At 50.3% G+C, this 18,596-nt stretch overlaps 1 protein-coding gene across 7 annotated transcripts in view; it reads left to right on the forward strand.

Moving 5' to 3' along the window:
• The window catches only part of LARGE2 (LARGE xylosyl- and glucuronyltransferase 2), a 68,307-nt gene that overhangs the window by 17,010 nt on the left and 32,701 nt on the right, over nt 1-18,596 (forward strand). For 5 of the 7 annotated variants that reach the window (XM_075927561.2, XM_075927558.2, XM_075927559.2 and 2 more), the window contains 7 exons: nt 3,537-3,631; nt 8,276-8,413; nt 9,094-9,125; nt 14,324-14,503; nt 16,158-16,429; nt 17,080-17,162; nt 17,582-17,705. In XM_075927561.2, coding sequence (XP_075783676.1) covers nt 14,404-14,503; nt 16,158-16,429; nt 17,080-17,162; nt 17,582-17,705 — 579 coding nt within the window. In that variant the 5' untranslated portion in view covers nt 3,537-3,631; nt 8,276-8,413; nt 9,094-9,125; nt 14,324-14,403. Of the gene's footprint in view, nt 1-3,536; nt 3,632-8,230; nt 8,414-9,093; nt 9,126-14,323; nt 14,504-16,157; nt 16,430-17,079; nt 17,163-17,581; nt 17,706-18,596 lie in introns of those variants that run through there. The other 2 variants (XM_025185355.3, XM_075927563.2) reach the window with 2 other exon arrangements.

Genomic DNA, 18,596 nt, shown 5'->3' on the forward strand with positions numbered 1-18,596 from the left:
CCTTTTGTGCTGGTATAACTGTGGCAAACTATGGCTTTGGCTACAGCAATGTCACAAATTTACACCCATGACTAACATTTTTACACTAGCAAAAATCTCTAGTGGTCTTGGGCTTTGGCAAGGTCTGCTCAGATATGGCCTGTCACCAGCCTAAATTTTCTCAGGTATGTCATTTATTGCACCAGCCCAGAAAGGATCCCTGCTGAATTGAGTGTGTGAAATTGCCACAAGCTACCTGGAGACCTGCCAAGAGATGGCTGCTGCTGCTGCTATCACTGGACAGTCTCTGATAGGTGGGTCTGGTGTCAACAGGTGCCTGGTGCTTATCTTTTTGCTGCTGGTTTTCTCTGTGGTGTGGAAGCTGGTTTATGCTCCTGCTGGCCAGGTTGTTGCACTTGAGGTCAGCCTAGCACATAATTTCTTGCTGCCCCTGAATCCCCACAAATCTACCTGTCTGAAGGGTGAATACTCCTAGCTTCTCCATAGGTGAGGCAGAGGTGAACGGGGTGAGTGTTCCATCAACCAGAGGACACTCTCTTTTCCCCTTTCATGCTTAACTTCAGGTAAGGGTAGGGATGTTCAGTGTGTACCATCTTAATCTAGACAGATATTATGTCCTGGAAAGCATTAACTCAGACTTGACATAGATGTGACAGTGACATAAAGAGAAAAACATCCTAAATAAGGTGAGTTTCTCCAGTGACTCTAGTTGAGTCTCAGTGGCCTGGATGGGTTTGTCCTCTAAATCTCCATGGTGTGTGTGTGTATATATGTGTATATATATATATATATATATATATATATATGGCTGCAATGTTACAGAAAAGCCTGAGTACAGAAAAGCCTGAGATTTGGGTGGCATTTCTAATATCTGTACTCAATAGACCTTCTGGAGCAAGCTGCTATACCACACGTGTGTAAGTGTGATGGGCAATCTCTTCCTTCTCTGTATCTAAGCATAAAGTATGTGGTAATTTTCTGGTAATTTATAGAATATGTACTTAATGCTGGAGCCTTAGAACTGTGTGTAATAATGAGCCAACTGGCTGGAGAGGGGTTTGATACACGAACATGATTCAGAACAGCGTGATTCAGGCTCTTTGCGGGCTTAGGAAAACATCACTTCATCACTTATATACTACATTAAACTTTTCAGGATTTTCTTTGCAGACAGAGAGATCAGACTCCCTTTTTTTTTTTTTATTATTAAATGAAGACATGTTCTGAAGCACAGTTCTGTGACTCGGAAATTATGGAATATGTTGGCTATTCTGCTTGAGGTTTCTACCTTTCTGATGAGCTGTAGAGAAGCGACTCCTGCCTCTTGTTAAAGATTCCTCTTGTCATAAAACTAGGAGACAATAATCCTGAGTGTAGGAGTGTTAATTCTGTTATGCTGGTTGAATTCCATTCTCCCTCTGCAAAATTCCTGCTGCAGTTTCACTTTTGTTTTTCCTCACTTCCCTTGCTCCTCTGAACTGCTGGGTAGTATTCAGCTGCTGCCTTACTCTGTTGAAGAGGTGTTTACATTTCAGCCGTGTGTGAAATGATCCCTGTGTTACTGCAGAATTGTGGTGTGAGATTTAAAGGTAACCTGGGAAAGGGAATTTTTTAAAAATGTATTTGACGGAGAAAGAGGAGTTTGGGAGGGATTAAAAAAATTGTGGTTCTCCCTGCCCCCATGATGAGGTTCTTGCTTCAGCAATTCAGGCCTTTGTCCACACTCGAAAACTAGTGTGATATTCCAAGAGGCAAGGCAGTGAATGCTGATGCACCTCACAGGGAAGAGATTTTTGTGTTTTGTCAAACAGTGGCATGCTGCGACATTTTTAATAAGGTATGCAACAATTTTAGTGCACAAATTTTGTATTTAACTTTCCATCCTGACCAAGACTTCAGATCACTATCCCTGTTTTGTCCTGGATGATTCACTTCTACACTTGGATGCCTTACAGGCCTGTACGCAGGAATTTCTGTGTGTGTGTGGGGGGGGGGAGCTGTGGGAGAGTTACAGACATGTTGAGGAAGTTCTGACACATACACCCCTCCAGTCTGCCTGTGTGTTATCATGGGAAGTAAGGGATTAGCAGCAACCTCAGGATAGCTACTGGGGGGAAAAACATTGAACCTAGGATCTATGTCAGGAAATGACCTCAAATCCTAGTATGATACTGCCACTTTGTGTATGAGATTCCTGTTGAGGAAACCAAATACAGTCCCCTTGCAGTGCTCTTGCCACACTCTTGCATGTCCCTGGGGGGTGGGGAAATGGCATACATTAAGGAAGAAATTCCCTGCAGCAGCATTCCACAAATGCATTGTTCTCCTGACAATAGCCTGAATAGGGAACAGGCAGTCAGGCTGGGGCCCTGAATGGGTCCTGTTGTAATGGCTGTGCATGGGCTGAGCTACTCATGCAAAGGTGAGCCTTTAGGCTAGCGGGAAAGGAAAAGGCTCTCCAGGACCTACTAATACCAGAAACTGCTTCAAGCAGGCAAGAGGTGACTTTAAAGAAAGCAGCAGGAATGACTCATTTGTTAGAGAATGGAGAGATTGCTGGGCTGTGAGCTGCAAAGGAATAATATGGAAGGTTCACACAGTGAACACAGTTCTGTGCCCTGGGAAAGTTGGAACAACATCTCACTATGAGCATCACTTTTTACCCTGCACCCTTCTAATGGGGATGGGTGGCAGAGAAGTGCATTAGTGGGAAACCTTTGTCTTTCCACTGGAGCAGGTGTCTGAATGAAACAAAAGAGTGAGTGAGGAGCATTTGGCCTGAGAGGAAAAGAGTGGGGGAAGCCCTGCCAAACTCGTGAGAGAAGGCTAAAGACAGCCAGAAGAATACTGCAAGTGGTGTGTGTAAATACCAGCATGCATGCTTCCGTCTGTGGCACCTGTTTTCCCTAGCACATGTGCCCTCCTGCACATATCTCTGTTTACACCTTCATGTATGGGTAGATGCTTGTGTGCAGAGGCCTGAGTGTACAAGTGTGCATGCAGGCAGAGACGGAGACATTTTTATTTCAGAGCCATTCATATTGGCTCCATCTGATACCTGACTCTCACCTTTCCCAGCACTCTTTCCTACAGCTTCTCTCACTCGTTGTGTAGCTGCTGTTCAGTCATTGCTTCAGTTGTGAGGCCCTGATAATGGCTTCCTGTCCAGTTTACACACTCTGCAGCTGCAGCTGTGATCTCCCTGATTGTTATCTCAGCTGCAAAGCTACAAATGTCATAAAATTCCTCAGGTCTTATTATGCCCCACACAGTTTTCCTTCACACCACTGTAAATCCCATCTGCTCTACAGCAGAGCTTCTTCCAGTGGTTAATGTCTACAGGAGGGAAACTCTGATTCTCATATTATAGGACTAGGTCAAAAGAAAGGCCCTTACATGGCTGGGGGTGAATTTGGGTCCCTTGCTCACTATGGGCAGGAGCACAGTGTTCTATAGAGGCCAGGCGGAGTGTGTGGATGGGTAAGGGAAGGGACAGTGTCCTCTATGTGATCTAATGTCAGTACTTTCCTACTCAGACCAGGCTTGGAGCACTCCACTGAAATTCGGAAGAAGCCACGTTCACTCATCCAGGAGCCAGAGTTCATGAGTCTGAATGATGAGTGGAGGGAAGGTAACTTTTCCCTGACCCACATTTTCAGCTGTAATGTGTAACATTTTCAGCTGCAAGATGGGTCTGCTTGCAGTTCCTGCTGTCCTTTTTCTCTGCATTGCCATTGGGCAGCATCTCCTCACACAGGCTACGTCTAGAATGCATCCCTGTCGACAGAGGGATGCAAATCAAGCACATCGAAATTGCTAATGAAACCGGGATTTAAATATCCCGTGCGTCATTAGCATAAACATGGCCGCCATTTCTTTTCAAAACGAAGTTTTTTCGAAAAACAGCAGTCTAGACGCGGCTCTGTTGAAAATAAAGCCTTTTTCAACAGATCCTCTATTCCTCAAAAAATGAGGTTTACAGGATCTGTCGAAAAAGGCTTTATTTTCAACAGATCCGCATCTAGACTGTTTTGAAAAAAAGCAGCAGCCATGTTTATGCTAATGTGGCATGGGATATTTAAATCCCTGCTTCATTAGCAATATCGATGTGCCTAATCTACATCTCTCTGTGGACAGAGAGGTGTAGTCTAGACACACCCATACAGACTAACCAGTGATGGCTCAAGGCTTGCTGCCTGGGTTCTGCACCTGCTGCCTAAGCCCTGGAAGCTGAAGACAGGAGCTTTTCTGGTGCAGTATGGATTAGGGATATAATAGTGTAGTCAATTAACCAATAAGCAAAAGCGTATAGGTTAATGCTATAGACTACACACATTTCCACCCTCCCCCACCAGTAAATTATTTAGCAGTCTGGCCAGCAGCCCAGCTCAGTCCTGGCTTGCAATAGGTCCAGGACCTACCCCTGCTGTGGCTCTGCATTTAAAGTGTAATTAGGAGCTAGGTGGGCAGGCAGCCTGGTTCAGTCCCGGCTCATGCCAGGTCTGGGAGCTCAGACAGCCCCTAGACAGGGGCTGTTGCCACCCTGCACTGCTGCCTCTGTATCAGAGCCACCAGCACAGGGCAAAAGGCAGCCAGTCCATGAGGGGAGCTGGTTTTTAAACTGGCTCCCCTCATGGACCAGCTCCCGCCTGGCACCCCGTGCTGCTGCCTCTGATACAGAGGCAGCAGCACAAAATGGCAAGGGGCTTTTCAGGAGTGGGGCCAGAGCACACTTGCAGCTGGCCCTGCCCTTGGGTACTATAGAATAGTTGAATAACAATTAAGAATTCACGAGGTTAATCGACTATTCAATTAACCGATATTTAACGTCCCTAGTATGGATACGGCCATAGCTAATGTTAGGGAGTAACTAGTGCTCTGGCTACCCAGCTGCCTGAGTGGGGAGGTTCCAATATAGTTGGCCCATGAGTGTTCTGTACTGAGCTGCCCTAGTGATCTCTACCTTGATTGAGCAGCATGGAGCATATAGGTGTCTTAGCTTCACCAATGGTGTTGGAGTTGTCTGTGGGCTCTGGTGCAAAGTTCTGAGGCAGAGTGGGATAGTGCTCTCAATTGAAAGGGTTGGGAGTGGAACCCTTCTGTGGTGTCTTTCCATGGGAGGATTTCAGAGACCCTCACATAAAATATGGAAACTCCACATGTCCACTGGCTATTATATCCATGTTACATGAGTGAGCTGGTATCAAGACCGGAAGTAGCTCACTGTAACCTGGTCTATACTACCCTTATTTTGAAGTAACAAGTAGAGTCCACACTACCAAGCCTGTTATTTTGAAATAAGGGGCTGGTTATTTTGAAATAACGCTTATTAGTTATTTCAAAATAGCGGTAGTGGATGCTCCATTGCTGCTATCTGGAAATAACTACTCCCTAGATTCATTAAATGTAATTATTCCCCAGTGCTTGAGGTAGTGTGCCCACGCTAAGGGAGACTGCCTCTGACTAATTTTGAGCTTCCCTTTAGTGTGAACACACTGTTTCAAAATAGTTATTTTGGGAATTCTTTTGAAAAGTTATTTTGAAATAATTTCCTAAAGTAGACATACTCCCTGAAGCCAAGACTGGGAGTCGTGTATCTCAGCTCCCTATTCTGATCTGTACCCCGCTCCCAGGGAGGGAGCTAGAAGCTATGACTTCCAACTCACTTATTCACATTTCAAGGCCTAGACAACACTTCCTTCTCAAAGGTATGCTGTAGGGGGACAAGAGCCTAGATAGTCTGACGCAGGGGTGGGCAAAAGGGCCTCTACGGCTGGATCTGGCCTGTGGAGGCCCTGCCACTCCCCCTGTCTCCAGGCTAATTGGTCTGGGGGTAGGGGAAGCATGCTAAGTCTCCTGCCACCTGTCCCCTGCCCTTGCTTAGAAGCTTGGCACACTATCGCTCTGGAAGGAGCCCTTTTGCGCAAGAGCTCATCAAGAAGAGGCCAGTGTAGACAGGCAATATGAATTTCTTGTGCAAGAAAGCCCTATGGTTAAAATGGCCATCAGAATTTTCTTGCGCAAGAGAGTGTACACACTGGCATGGATGCTCTTGCGCAAAAGCACATGCCAGGGTAGACACTCTCTTGTGGAAGAGTTATTGCACAAGAAGCTGCCACTGTAGACGTAGCCTCAGTGTACCACTTGTCTGGAGGCCAGTTTGAGATTGGAATGAACTTCCACAGAAATTAGGGACCATCACAAACCTCACCACCATTTGCTCCAAGTGCAAAACCCTATCAAAACAAAACACTATTATAGGTGTTTTCCCCCAAACTACAGACTTGTGTTTGGCATGGCACTTCATGCCCTACTGGGTAGGCACTCTCATACAGCCCTGTGCCCCCATGTGATTCTCCTTTTCTCTGATGATCTATAGCAAGGAAAGAGGCCTGCTCCTTTCTCAGCCCAGAAGGATGCAGTGGCTCATGTACTATGTAGGTAGGGGGTAGGGCAGCCTATGCCCCCTCCCTCATGCCCAGGAATGGGTTGTACATAATGAAAGAAGCTATTAAGGAACAATTGCATGTTTGAACTGGGATTTCATAAGGACAAGAACCACCTGGGCTGGAGGTAAATGTCTTCCCTGAGGCAGTGATCTGTGCACACGTCCAGGCCCAGCCCGGTAGGTATGCATTACACTTGGAAGAGACAGTGTCTTTCTGGCTGGCAGGTCTGTGCTTGCTGGCTCTGATTTTACTAGTGCCTCCCACTTACAGGGATGGGCGGCAATTACTTTGTCACCCCCCACACCACTCCCTTTTCTACCTCCTACCACACCTTGTGCATCCTCCCAGCTGCTCTTCTGAAATGCAAAGTGAGGAGAGGGCTGATAGTTTCCATGCATTCTTGGAAGTGCAAGCCTGCCTTATTGTAACCCTGGAGGCCAGGAGCAGTGAGAGAAGTTGCAGCAGGTACAGCCAGTCTCCCCATAGCTAGCATCTGTTTCTAGCCTGGACTCTTCAGATGGATTTTCCTGCTGCACTAGGAAAATCCTGATCACTTCATGTTTCCCATGTAGGCTTGTGTGACAGGTTTTCCTACTGTATTCCTGGGGCTGTTCAGGAGCTATTCTGCCATTCTCAGGGGCTGTGTCTAGACTGGCAAGTTTTTCTGCAAAAGCAACTGCTTTTGCGGAAAAACTTGCCAGCTGTCTACACTGGTTGCTTGAATTTCCGCAAGAACACTGACGATCTCATGTAAGATTGTCAGTTTTCTTGCGGAAATACTATGCTGCTCCCGTTCAGGCAAAAGCCCTCTTGCACAAATGCTTTTGCGCAAGAGGGCCAGTGTAGACAATGCGGTATTGTTTTGCACAAAAAAGCCCCGATCGCAAAAATGGCGATCGGGGCTTTCATGTTCAAAACTGCGTCTAGATTGGCATGGACGCTTTTTCACACAAAGTGCTTTTGCGGAAAAGCGTCCGTGCCAATCTAGACGCTCTTTTCCGCAAATGCTTTTAACGGAAAAACTTTTCTGTTAAAAGCATTTGCAGAAAATCATGCCAGTCTAGACGTAGCCTGGGTGTTTGGGGGCAGTGCTGCTTTCTGCTCATTCCGTTTCATATATAAGCAGAGGCTCAACAGTAGCTAAGACTTTGCCCAACACCTTCTCCTCTTCCCTGTCTCCTTATGCTCCACACCAGAGCTCAGTCCTCTCTGAGACATTGCAGGTGCTACCGCCTTCCCCATCTCCTCCTACACTCCCATGCCTGGCTCAGTCCTGCCCTCCACAGCTGAGGTACAGGGATCCCCCTTTCCATGGTGCCACAGGCTCAATCCTCTCCCAGCCGAGGATCTCCAAGCACTTTGTAAATACTGGTTTAAGGAATCCTCCCAATTCCCATGAGAGGCAGGTAACAGGAGCCCTATGGAGGGGGAAATGTAGGTCGCAGTGACAGAGCCGGGAACAGAGCCTAGACAGCCTGACGCCCAGTCCTGTGCTCTAGCCACTAGCCTGCACTGCCTTCCCCAGTACTGGTGCAGCGCTGGCCCTGCCGCTGATCAGCTTGGGAGCCGGAGCGCTCGCAGGCAATGCCATTGTCTCAGGTAACCTGGCCCGTCCCAGGTGGGCTGCGCTCCCCTCTCACGGGGCTGCAGGGCCGCCCTAGCCTTCTCCGCTACCAGCAGCGGCTCCGGCCAGGTGCTGGGGGGGGGGGGGGCGACTTTCCTCCGCCCAGCCCGCAGAGCGGGCGGTGACGTTTGAGCCAAGGTGGTGGGGGGAGGGGTTGGGGTGGGGCTTGGGCGGCAGATTCCTTACCACTAACTCTGGGCAGCTCCGGGTGCGCCGCGCTCGTGGTGCCGACCCCGCGGCGAGCGAGCGAACGAACGCACCTCTCGGCTGGGCGAGAGCGGGAAAGCGAGCGGTGTGACCGGCGGGGCGCCGCTGTGGGATGCCGAGCGGGGGAAGCCAGGTACGATGCGCCAGTGGGGAGCCGCGTGTGCGAGGCAGTGAAGGGGGCGGCCGAGGGAGCCGGAACATTTCTGGCGAGGGGGGTGACTTAGGTGCGAACTCTTTAGACTCCGTGCTGTCCCCAGGGCCCCGCTGCAGCCGGGGAGACACGCTCGCGGGGCCTGTTCAGCACTACGGTCCCGCCTGCTTCACCTTCACCCGGGCTGCAGGCAGCTGGAGAGCGCGGGGTGGGAATGGGAGTAGGAAACGCGGCTCTCCTCGGCCTGGCCGGCCTCCCACTTTGGCCCAGCGCTGGGGGTTTCTGAGCTATTTCGCCTCTCCTGCTGGGGCTTTCCCTGTGTTTGCCAAGCGTTAATCCCAACGGCAGCTAAATGCGCTTCTTTGAGCAGCCCCACTTATCAGTTCGTTAACGACACAGCCACGTAGCCTGCAGCTGCCTGTTTGCTCGCTGATCATTAAGCTCGGCCAACTGTAATTTGGCATCAGGTGCCTGGCACAATGGGGATCCCCCATCCCAGGCCAGACGAGAGAGGAGGGAAAGGGAATCATGGCAGTGGAACAGAACAGAGTAAAGGTGACCAAAGGGCAGCCCACAGACCTGTAGTGTGGAGGAATTGGGTAGTCTCTCTTTATATAGTTTGTGATTTCTCTCTCTAGTGATCCTCTGTTTCTTTATTTCAGATCCCTGGGAGGTGTGTTTGAATCCTAGAAATGTAAGTCTGGAATGGATTTCAAGAAGTTATCTCCTGATTCTAGTCCAGCCATCTGCCAAATAGATCTAGACCGTTCCTGACAGGTGTTTGTCCAACCTGTTCTTAAATACCTCAGATGATGGGGGAAGTCTTGCCCAAATCTTCACTACCCCTATAGTTTATTTCCTCCATAATTATCTATCCTAAATTTCCCTTGTTTCAATTAAGTCCATTACTACTTGTCCTACATTCAGTGGATATGGGGATCAGTTTGTAACAATTTGCAGCCCTTAACATTGTTATCTGGAAACTTATTAGGTTCATGCACTTCCTCCTTCCAGTTTTCTTTTCTCTGGACAAAACATACCCAGCTTATTTAACTTTTCTTCAAAGGTTAGGTTTTTAAACCTTTTATCACTTTTGTTCTTCTCCGGCCTATCTCTGATTTGTCCATTGAAAAAGTGTGGCATCCAAAGCTGGACATAGTACAGTGAGGCCCAAATAGTGCAGGGCTATTATTTGAACTTCCTGTGTCTTTCATGTGGCACTCCTATTAATACATCCCAGAATATTATGGTTATTGTTGTGCCTTTGTAGTTACTTCATATTGTGGTGTGTAAAGAGCAAAAGACCCAAGAAGGCCAGATAAGGCCCTTGGTAATCTGCAGTGCAGCTGGTGTTCCTTTTTGTGTTTTGAGCATGCAACTCCTGGAAACTATACAGGTCTCACTCAGCATGCCATGCACCCTCCTGCTCGGAGTGGTTGGCTGAATGGCACTCTGGGGAGCTTAATCTTTGTGGGCTATGCTATGTAGAAGCACATCTGCAGTCTGCTTCATTATATGCCCAATAGATTCAGCCCTTGGACTTCTTGCCTGCTGCTGACAGTCTTTGGTAGGACAGTTTGATGTCCTTGGAGGAGACCCTAGAGTCCGCTGCCTGGTATTCCAGAGCAGACAAGGTGTTGCAACATGCATGTTCTGTGGAGAAGCCACCAAGATCTCGGCTACTCCTACAGGCAGAGGCAGACTGCTGCACCAAAGGCACAATGCTCCGAGCAGTTCTGTGAAAAGCTCCTCCTTACATGTCCTTGTGCCTAGCAGATATATGATTGTCTCTGCAATGCCTGGAGGAAAGGGAAGCCTGCAGGAAAGGGCTTCAGCCATCACACTGCCCAACTGTTGGGTTTAACTGTTGTTTGGGCATTGCCCATCATTGTCCCAGTGAAAGGAATAGCCCCATGTTCCCTGACCCATAGGAACTAAAGGCTCAATTGAAGCATCTGCACATCAATAAGCTTGGGTCTTTGAATAAGAAGGAAGTTCTCAATCCAGGCCCATTTAATTCACTGGCAGGAGGGAGGCTATTGTTTGAATGGTCTCCAGATGTTGTGTAGAAAGGGCAGGGATCCCTTCTCAGTTATTTGCCAGTAAAGACCAAGAGGAGAAATGAGCTGGGCCTATGAGGGGAGGTCTGGTTGGGCCAGCCTAATCGTGTGTGAAGTCAGCTTGGATCAGTGAAGGCTAAACCTGTACGGGTGTATGGAGGGGGGCCTGGCCAGGGCTGAGCCTTCCTTGCGTATTTCACTCTTTGCTGTGGAATCAAAATATCTCGTCTAAAGGCAAAATGTCTCTGCCCCTTGGTGCTGTGAAGAACTAGGGGCTGAGCTTGTTCTCCATGGAGTGAGTAACTGTGTCTTTGCTGCTCTCCTTTGCTGCTTTTGAGTGAGAGGAGCATCCTCTGCATCAGCCATCACACAGGTGTTAATGAGTACACGGGGTGCAAAGCAGAGAACTCAGTCCCTGGAGTTTCTGTTGGGAAAATGTTGGGAGGAGTAGCAGCGAGGGTTGACTTTTCAGAGCTCTAGGGATCAGGCAGGGAAATGAGGGGGGAAGAGGAGAAATCGGCCCTGGCTGTGGAGTTAGTCAAGAGGTTTGGCCTATGACCCTTGACCCTAAGCAGAGGCCCCATCTAGTTGGTAACTGTCCCACAAGTCTCTAAAGAACAAATCATGCGTCATTGGAGGCAACAAGGCCTGGAGATTAGCTGAGTGAACAGTGGGTGAGCTACAAGGGGAGGAGAGTAGGGAGAGTCTCATGAGAATCTTTGCCTCTCTCTAATACCTGCCATTCATGGGTCAGAGGCGGGAAGGGTGATGTGATGCCAGAAGAGCACTGGTGGAGGTTTGGTAAGTGTGGGGAGGGGCAGGAATTCCCTCTTTTATGGTCTCCCTGCTAGCAGCTGAATTTTCATTGTCTGGTTCCTTTTGATGTGTCCCTCTCTCCTGAAGCTGGGATCTTGGTTTTTCTCCCTTTTTTTCCTCTTGACTAACTCTCTCAATCCTACATTTCTCACGGCTGATTTATTTACTCCCTGCGTTGTACTGCTGCTGTGATGCCAGTGCTGCTGGTGAGGGGGTAGTTTGCTGCAGTGCATGGCTACTCTTTTGTTTCTAACTATCCCAATGGTCACTCCCCTGAGGTATTGGACAGGGCCAGTGTGCTGCAGCTGTCTGCAGCACTTAGTTACAAAGGTACCATTAAAATCATGACTTCAGTGTAAGTGATGCAGTGACATCAGCTTGAGACTGCAGACAGGTGGAAACAGTGGCTCTGACAGGCAAACTCAAGGGGCTGTTAACTCTGAGCCCCAACAATGACGATTTAACTCTGACCATGGTCAGTTGTTTCATGTCTGATTGAAGCCCTTAAGAAAAGGACAGGCCAGAGGTATTGTGCTGATTTTCACAATATACTGGACACAGTGCCTCATTTTGTGCTCTCATGTGAGTGAAGCGTTCCCCAACCTCTGGTTTTCCCCATGGCTTGACGCTATTGTTAAAATGTGACCCAGCTTACCTGTGTCTTAGCATGCGCCTGTTAATCTGTGTTTATCAGGGTCTGCCCTGGCACTGGGGATGAGACTGGGCAGCTGAGAGTTAAGTGTGCTGTCACCTCTGCTGAGCAAGATTGGCTCCTTGACTCATGTATGAGGGAAATGAATGGGGGGAGAAGGGGATGTGTCTCATTCTGGTTCCCCGAAAACATTTCTCTGCACCATCCACTTCCTCTCTCTGCAGTTCAGTCCTGAGCTTCTCTGCGCATGGGGCCTGGGCTCCCCTTGGATCCTGGCAGTGCAGTGAGAGGCTGTCTGCGGGTAGTGCCGTGACCTGTCATGAGCTCTGCTCTCTTCCCACAAAGGCTGAACAGGCTGCTCCCATTGGTCTTCTTGCCCTAGAGACAGGACACTCCTGAAGCTGGGTCCATTGCTTGGGCCTGTGGAACACAGTTTCCTGGGCTTGGACAAGCTTTCTCCAGCTTAGGCATGTAAAAGGGCTGCATGTCCCTTTAAGGCAGGAGTACTTGTCCCGTGACTCCCAGGCAAACAGGATCTTTACTCCACACAATACAAAACTTTGTTAGAGCAGGTAATGGTCCGCAGCCAGCAAGGGGAGGAGGGAGGCATCTATCCCTGGGCTGACTCCTCAGAGATTGTCATGGTTTTGTTCCACAGGAGCAGGTCAGCTAGATGAAGTTTGGGAAAGGAGCCAGAGTGCTGAGTTTTGGCTACTTGCTTATCTCTGCTCCAGTAAAGATTCCAGAGCAGCTGGCCTTGGGTGCCTTGTCCTTGAGCCTTGTATCTGGGGAATGGGTCCGGCCCCCACAGAGGGCGTGGGGGAGGGGAAATTTGTTCTTTAACACAAGAGCAGATTTAATTAAACATCAGGTGACCTGGCAGGGCTCTGAGCTCTGTGAGAGCAACTTACTAAACCCCATCCTGTGCTCAACAGCTGGCTGGGGGCCCAGCCTTGGGCATGGGATCCTGTGGGAACCACAGGTTTAGGTCTCTGTGCTGCCTGCTGAGATTACTGAGGTGCTGTCATGGAAGTGCCCAGCAGTAGGGCATTAGCTAGTAGGGCTTTAGTTCTTTCTGTAGGGACCAGTTTGTGTGACTGAAGCTGTGAGGCAGGGTCTGTCTGGTCAGATCTAGCCAGTTCTGACTGCCGTGGCCATGGAAAGACCCCTTCCAAGAGGAGTGACAATGGCAAATGGATTCTCACTTATGTACCCATGTAGCAGCCCAATATGCACATGCTAGGTGTTCACCAGAGTGTGCTTTCTCTTCCCTGGCAGACTCCCACCTTGGGTTCCTAGAATTCTGATGCCAGCTGTTGGGACTAGCCTGCTCTGACCGCTTCTCTCCAAAACCTCAGGGGATCTCCTTTGTTTCCCAGAAGGTCTCTAGGGGCCTCTTGAGCACAGCATGGACACTTTTAGCACTCTGTGTCTGGAGGGATTTTAAACAGTGAATTGTTACTTGTCAATCTCTAAGTGGCCTGGGCATCTGAGATCCCTCTTTCTGTGCTCTGTTGGAGTGGTTTATCCTAGCTAGGGGCCTCCAGGTCAAACTTAGGAAGTGGGTTGTGCCCACGAAAGCTCATGACCATCTACATGTTTTTGTTCGTCTTTAAGGTGCCGTAAGACTATTCGTTGTTTTTTTCGTTACAGACTATCTTGGCTACCCCTATGAAGTTTATGGGAGCCTGTGATAGAATATTCCCAGGGGAGGGTCCTTTGCTCTGAATTGCAATCAAAGGGCTGACCAGCCTGAGAAAGAGGAGGCAGCTTGGCCTTGTGATTAGAACAGGGCACTGAGTCAGGAGTCAAATCTCAACTCAGCCAGCAACTCCCTGCCCTTCCCCTCTGTGCATCATGGAGGTGATGATCTTCACGCACCATTAAGGAGCTGTGAGGTTGGATGAATGGAAACTTGTTGCAGTGAGTTCATGGCTCTCAGGGAGGAGGCTGTGCTGAGCGTAACTGATGCCATTAATCAATAAGCATCTGCTTATCAGTTAAACGGTTAGTTGTTTACACTCAAACGTCCCTAATAATAATTAGGGACCAGACAAGATGCTGCATTGAACAGAAACAATGGGGGTAAAGCCAGCAATGCTTGGAGCCTTCATCAGTGGGTGACAGTGTCCCCAGACTCCCCATGGTGGCCGCACTGTAATCCCTTAGCGGAGTGAGGGGTGCCCTCTCCGGGTGGCTGAGAGAATGAGCTGCCATCGTGGTTACACAGCCACTTCACCCAGACACCAAGCTAATGCCATCCTTTGTGCCCAGCTTTGGACTCAGAAGGGCAGAGCCCTGCATGCCTGTGCCTTGGCTGTCGGTCTGGCTGTGTCACTTCCATGTGCTTCTCCTCCATTGCAGGCTCTAGGATGATGGGGCCAGCTGGGCTAGACCTGCCTACATGATCCCACTGCCTCCAGCCCTTGCCCTGCCTGCCCATCATGCTGTGCTCCTGGCGTGGAAAACTGAAGCTGCTGCTCGCCACTGTAACGCTGGTGATCCTTGTCTCATGGCTCTGTGTCTTTCTGGGCACTATACAAAGTGAGTGTGGCCTGGCATTGGGTTGAGGTACTGCCCAGAACAGGGGAATGAGCAACAGTATTCAGTGATGGTTCTGCCACTGACTCACTATGGGCCCAGTCCTTGCCCAGTCTCTGCTTCAGTTTCCTCATCCTCATCTGTGATGCCCCTGCTTATCTCTGGGGGGCTGTGAGGACAAGTATGTTACATTGTATAAAGCATTTGATGGGTGGAGAGCTAATCACTTGGAGCTAGGGGAGGACTTAGAGATGGAGAGGGGCTGAGATCCTACAAGGTTGCAATGCTGAGCCTCACAGGTGTTTAACTTCTAGTTGTGTAGAAAATCCTGGGAACAACACTGTGCCCACAAAGTGAGGTCTCGGTGCCAGTGCTGGGCACCTTACAGGTGGATCCACACAAGCCAGCATGCTAGGCTGGGAGCCATCTCAGCTAGCAGTAGGAGATGCTGATGAGAGAGGTGTGCTAAGTTCCAGCTTCCCAGAGAGATAGGTGCCGGGTCTGGGCTGCAGGGAGGGCCTATCTCTGCTAGCAATGCAAACTGGGGGAAGGTGCTTCTGTACCTTACTGGCATGTGGGTCCTGATCCAATAGGCCTGCTGAGAGGCCACCTAATTCCACTCAGTACAGCTGAGGGGAGGGAGCGGAGAAGGTGTCCACTTATAACCTGGTCAAGTGCTCATCTGGGACGTGAGAGACCCCTGGTTCGAGACCTCTGCCCCTACGGGATCTGCCACCTCTCAGATGAGTGTTCTAACCACTGAGATATAAAGTGCTTCTCACTCTCTGGCCCAATTAATTATTTAAAGTGGAAGAACTTCAGTAGGCGAAGTTCTACACATGCCAGACTATTGCCCACTCCCCACAAGCTGTTGATGGGAGTTAGACCCCCATGCACATTCCTCTGGGGAGGGGGGGTATTCTCTCTCCTCAGATGGCTGTCCCCACCCACCAGTGCCATTGCCACATTACCCCTCCCCTCTCTGACCCTACACCCACTGTGGCTTTGGGGTGCTCTTTCCCCACACTTGGGCAACTGTTATCTCTTCTCTCTCCTTTCCATGGTCAGCATGCAGTGCTAGGGGTGCTCTCCCACCATGTTCCGGGGGCTGAACTCACAGTGGTTTGGGGGGCTCTCTCCACACTAGGGATGTGAACAAGTAGTCAAGTAGATGATTAACCAGTAAGCCTAGGCCTGTATCAGAGGCAGCAGGGGGGGAAGCAGGAGCAGATGTGGAGCAGGAGCTTAAAAGCCGGTCCCTCGTCCCTCCCCCAGCACTGGCTCTGTGGTGCCACCTGCTTCCCTCCCACACTGCTGTCTCTATGTGAGTAGGGGAGAGAGGAGGCTGTCTACAGAGGGTCTGAATTCCCTACGGACAGGGGCTGCTGCCATCCCACATTGCTGCCTCTGTATCAGAGGCAGCGGCTCGGGGTGGCAGGCAGCCAGTCTGTGTGGGAGCAGGTTTTTAAACTGGCTCCCCTTGTAGACCAACTCCTGCCTGCCATCGGGTGGCAGGGGGCTCCCCAGGAGTGGGGCCAGAGCACTCTGGCTTCTGCCCCGTCATCGGGGACTATCGCATAGTCGACTAACCATTAAGAATTCATGTGGTTCCTTGACTATTCTGTTACCCGTTAGCTAACATACCTACTCCACACAGATGGTCGTTCCCTCCTATTGTCCCCTTGCTTTGGGGATCGGCTGAGCCAGGACCAGGAGCGAGAGGCCTTAGCATCCCAAGTGCGCAAGGTGGTAGAGGAGAACCAACAACTGCGCCTGTTGCTCAGTCAGTCTCAAGTGCAGGCTGGGGCTGTGGGCAGGAGTGATGGCAGCCAGCAAGGGACAGCCTCCTTTGAGAATGAGGACACCCCTGCGGACGAGAGGAGCAACCGCACGGGCTGCTCTAAGCAGCAGGCGGTGCAGAAATGTGAGGTGAGTGTGTGGCCAGCTTCATGACAATGTCCTTGGGGAGGGTAGGCACCTTGAGGGAGCCAATAACACTGGGTGCTGGGGGTGCCCTGGGCCTGGGTTGATGGCCTGTCCTAGCAGCAAGTCTTTAGATTCTGGGCCTCCCCCTGGCTGTCTGCTTTGTTCTTGTCTCAAACACTTGGGGGCATTTTATTCACAGTTAAGGGTGTGAAGCTGACAGCCAAAAGAATGACCCCTCCTTACCTGCTGCTGGAAGATGTTAGTGCCTCAGCATGTGTGAGCTTATGGGTGGGAAGGCAACACCAGGACTCCTGGGTTCTCTTTCCAGCTCTGTGACTTGGGGCAAATCCTGCCTCAGTTTCTCCACCTGTCACCTGTGGGTAATGACCCTGACCTGTGTCCCTGGAGGGCTGGGTTGCTGAGGCTATTTCTGTGTGTGGTGTGCTGTGTGAGGTGAGATGGGCCAGTAGGAAAACTGACTGACCAAAATGTTATCCAGCCACTGTCGCCACTTGACTTGGGAGGAGAGGGTTCTAATCGTAGGATCATGGCACTGAAGTGTTCTTGCCCCAGAAGCAGCTGTTTGCTGGACAGCCCTTGCTTTGGAGGTGCTACTCTGGGTAGGGCTGATGGTACCTTCTGTCTCTGGGCAGCTTCTGCACGTAGCGATTGTGTGCGCAGGTCACAATGCGAGCCGAGATGTGGTCACCCTGGTGAAATCCATCCTCTTCCACAGGTAACACAGGTGGCAGTGCAGGGGAAGCCTGTGCTGTGTTATGCTATTGTACACAGGTTCTTGCCCCGTGTTCAGGGCTGGTGGGCTTCTGTCTCCTTTTCAGACTTGTGTGTTTTGGGGGCTCTGGTAAAAGGGGGATCAGATCTGAACCACGCCTGTGGGGAACTTAATTTGTCCTTCCTCCCCAGTCACAACTGGCAGGATCCTGTGTTACTGGGAAGGTCCTATGTGATGGGGGCTGTGCTGTTTGCATAGGGGTGGAGTGAGGTGAAAGCTCTCATCCCTGGGAGGTGTAGGGGGGTCTGGCTCAGGATGGGGCAGCTTCTAGAGGCCATTGACTTTGGTGACAGGGGGAAGCTGTTCTAGGCTCAGTGGTTCTGGAGGGATCTCTGACAGCTGCCTGCATTTCCCCCTGGCAGGAAGAACCCTCTCCATTTCCACCTCATCACGGACTCTGTGGCTCAGCAGATCCTGCAGACTCTCTTCCAGTCCTGGATGGTGCCCTCTGTCCACGTTAGCTTCTACAATGCAGACAATTTGAAGGCAGGAGCCCCAGATTTCTTCCTGCCCTCACTCCCCCTGCCTTTCTCAGCTTTTCTTCCCAGGCTCAATATTCCAGCAAAATGAGCAGGGCAGTGAGGGTGGTGGAGGGAGTTCACTAGACTATTAACTCTTGCTGCTGGCCCCTCTCTCATCTGCTCTCTTCCTGGTGCCTGTTACCATTTCACACTTGGTTGGTATGGGGGTTGGTTTCTCCTCCGCTTTGGTGCAGGTCTGTAGCTGAAAGCTCTTGTATGAAGGAGCTGGGGAGTCTCAGACCCATTCTTAGCAGAATGACACAACCACTAGCCCAGGTGATACTCACTGGTCCCCTGGTTGGCAGCCTCCAGAGAGCAAGGTGTAACCATTCACTCACTAGAGAGGGCCCCTGTAAAGCAAGGTGAGACTCATTGGCCTGGATATGAAACAGCCAGAGTCCAAACCATCTACAGAAGCAGTGGAACAGGCTATGGGGCAGTGGGAAGCTTAAGGCATCAGAGTTCAGTCTGGTCACAAACAATCGGAGCAGCAGTACAAGTCATGCACAGATGACGGGGAAGAGGTAGGAGCTGCGGATGGAACACAGAGAAATATCCCAAAGGGAACAGGCACATAGGCACTAGTAAAGTGAGACTCAGCCTAAAGAAATACTACTCGTACATTGGGGAAATATATCCTGAAACCTGGATCCTCAGAGGGGCTGTCAGAGCCTCGGGAGATGGAGGGTGGAGCTGTACAAAAGCTACTGCACCTGAGGCTTGTGTACACAAGACGATTGCTGCTCTTTGTATGGCTCTGGGCACCTCAGGCCCTGGGGGCTCTGCTCCGAGAGCAGGGAGGGGACACGCAGCATGACAGTGGTGCTGAGGGGTGCAGAGTTGACTCTGACTGGAG

The sequence above is a fragment of the Pelodiscus sinensis genome, chromosome 5, assembly GCF_052426305.1.
Source record: "Pelodiscus sinensis isolate ZL-2025 chromosome 5, ASM5242630v1, whole genome shotgun sequence".
NCBI classification, from domain to species: Eukaryota; Metazoa; Chordata; order Testudines; family Trionychidae; genus Pelodiscus; species Pelodiscus sinensis.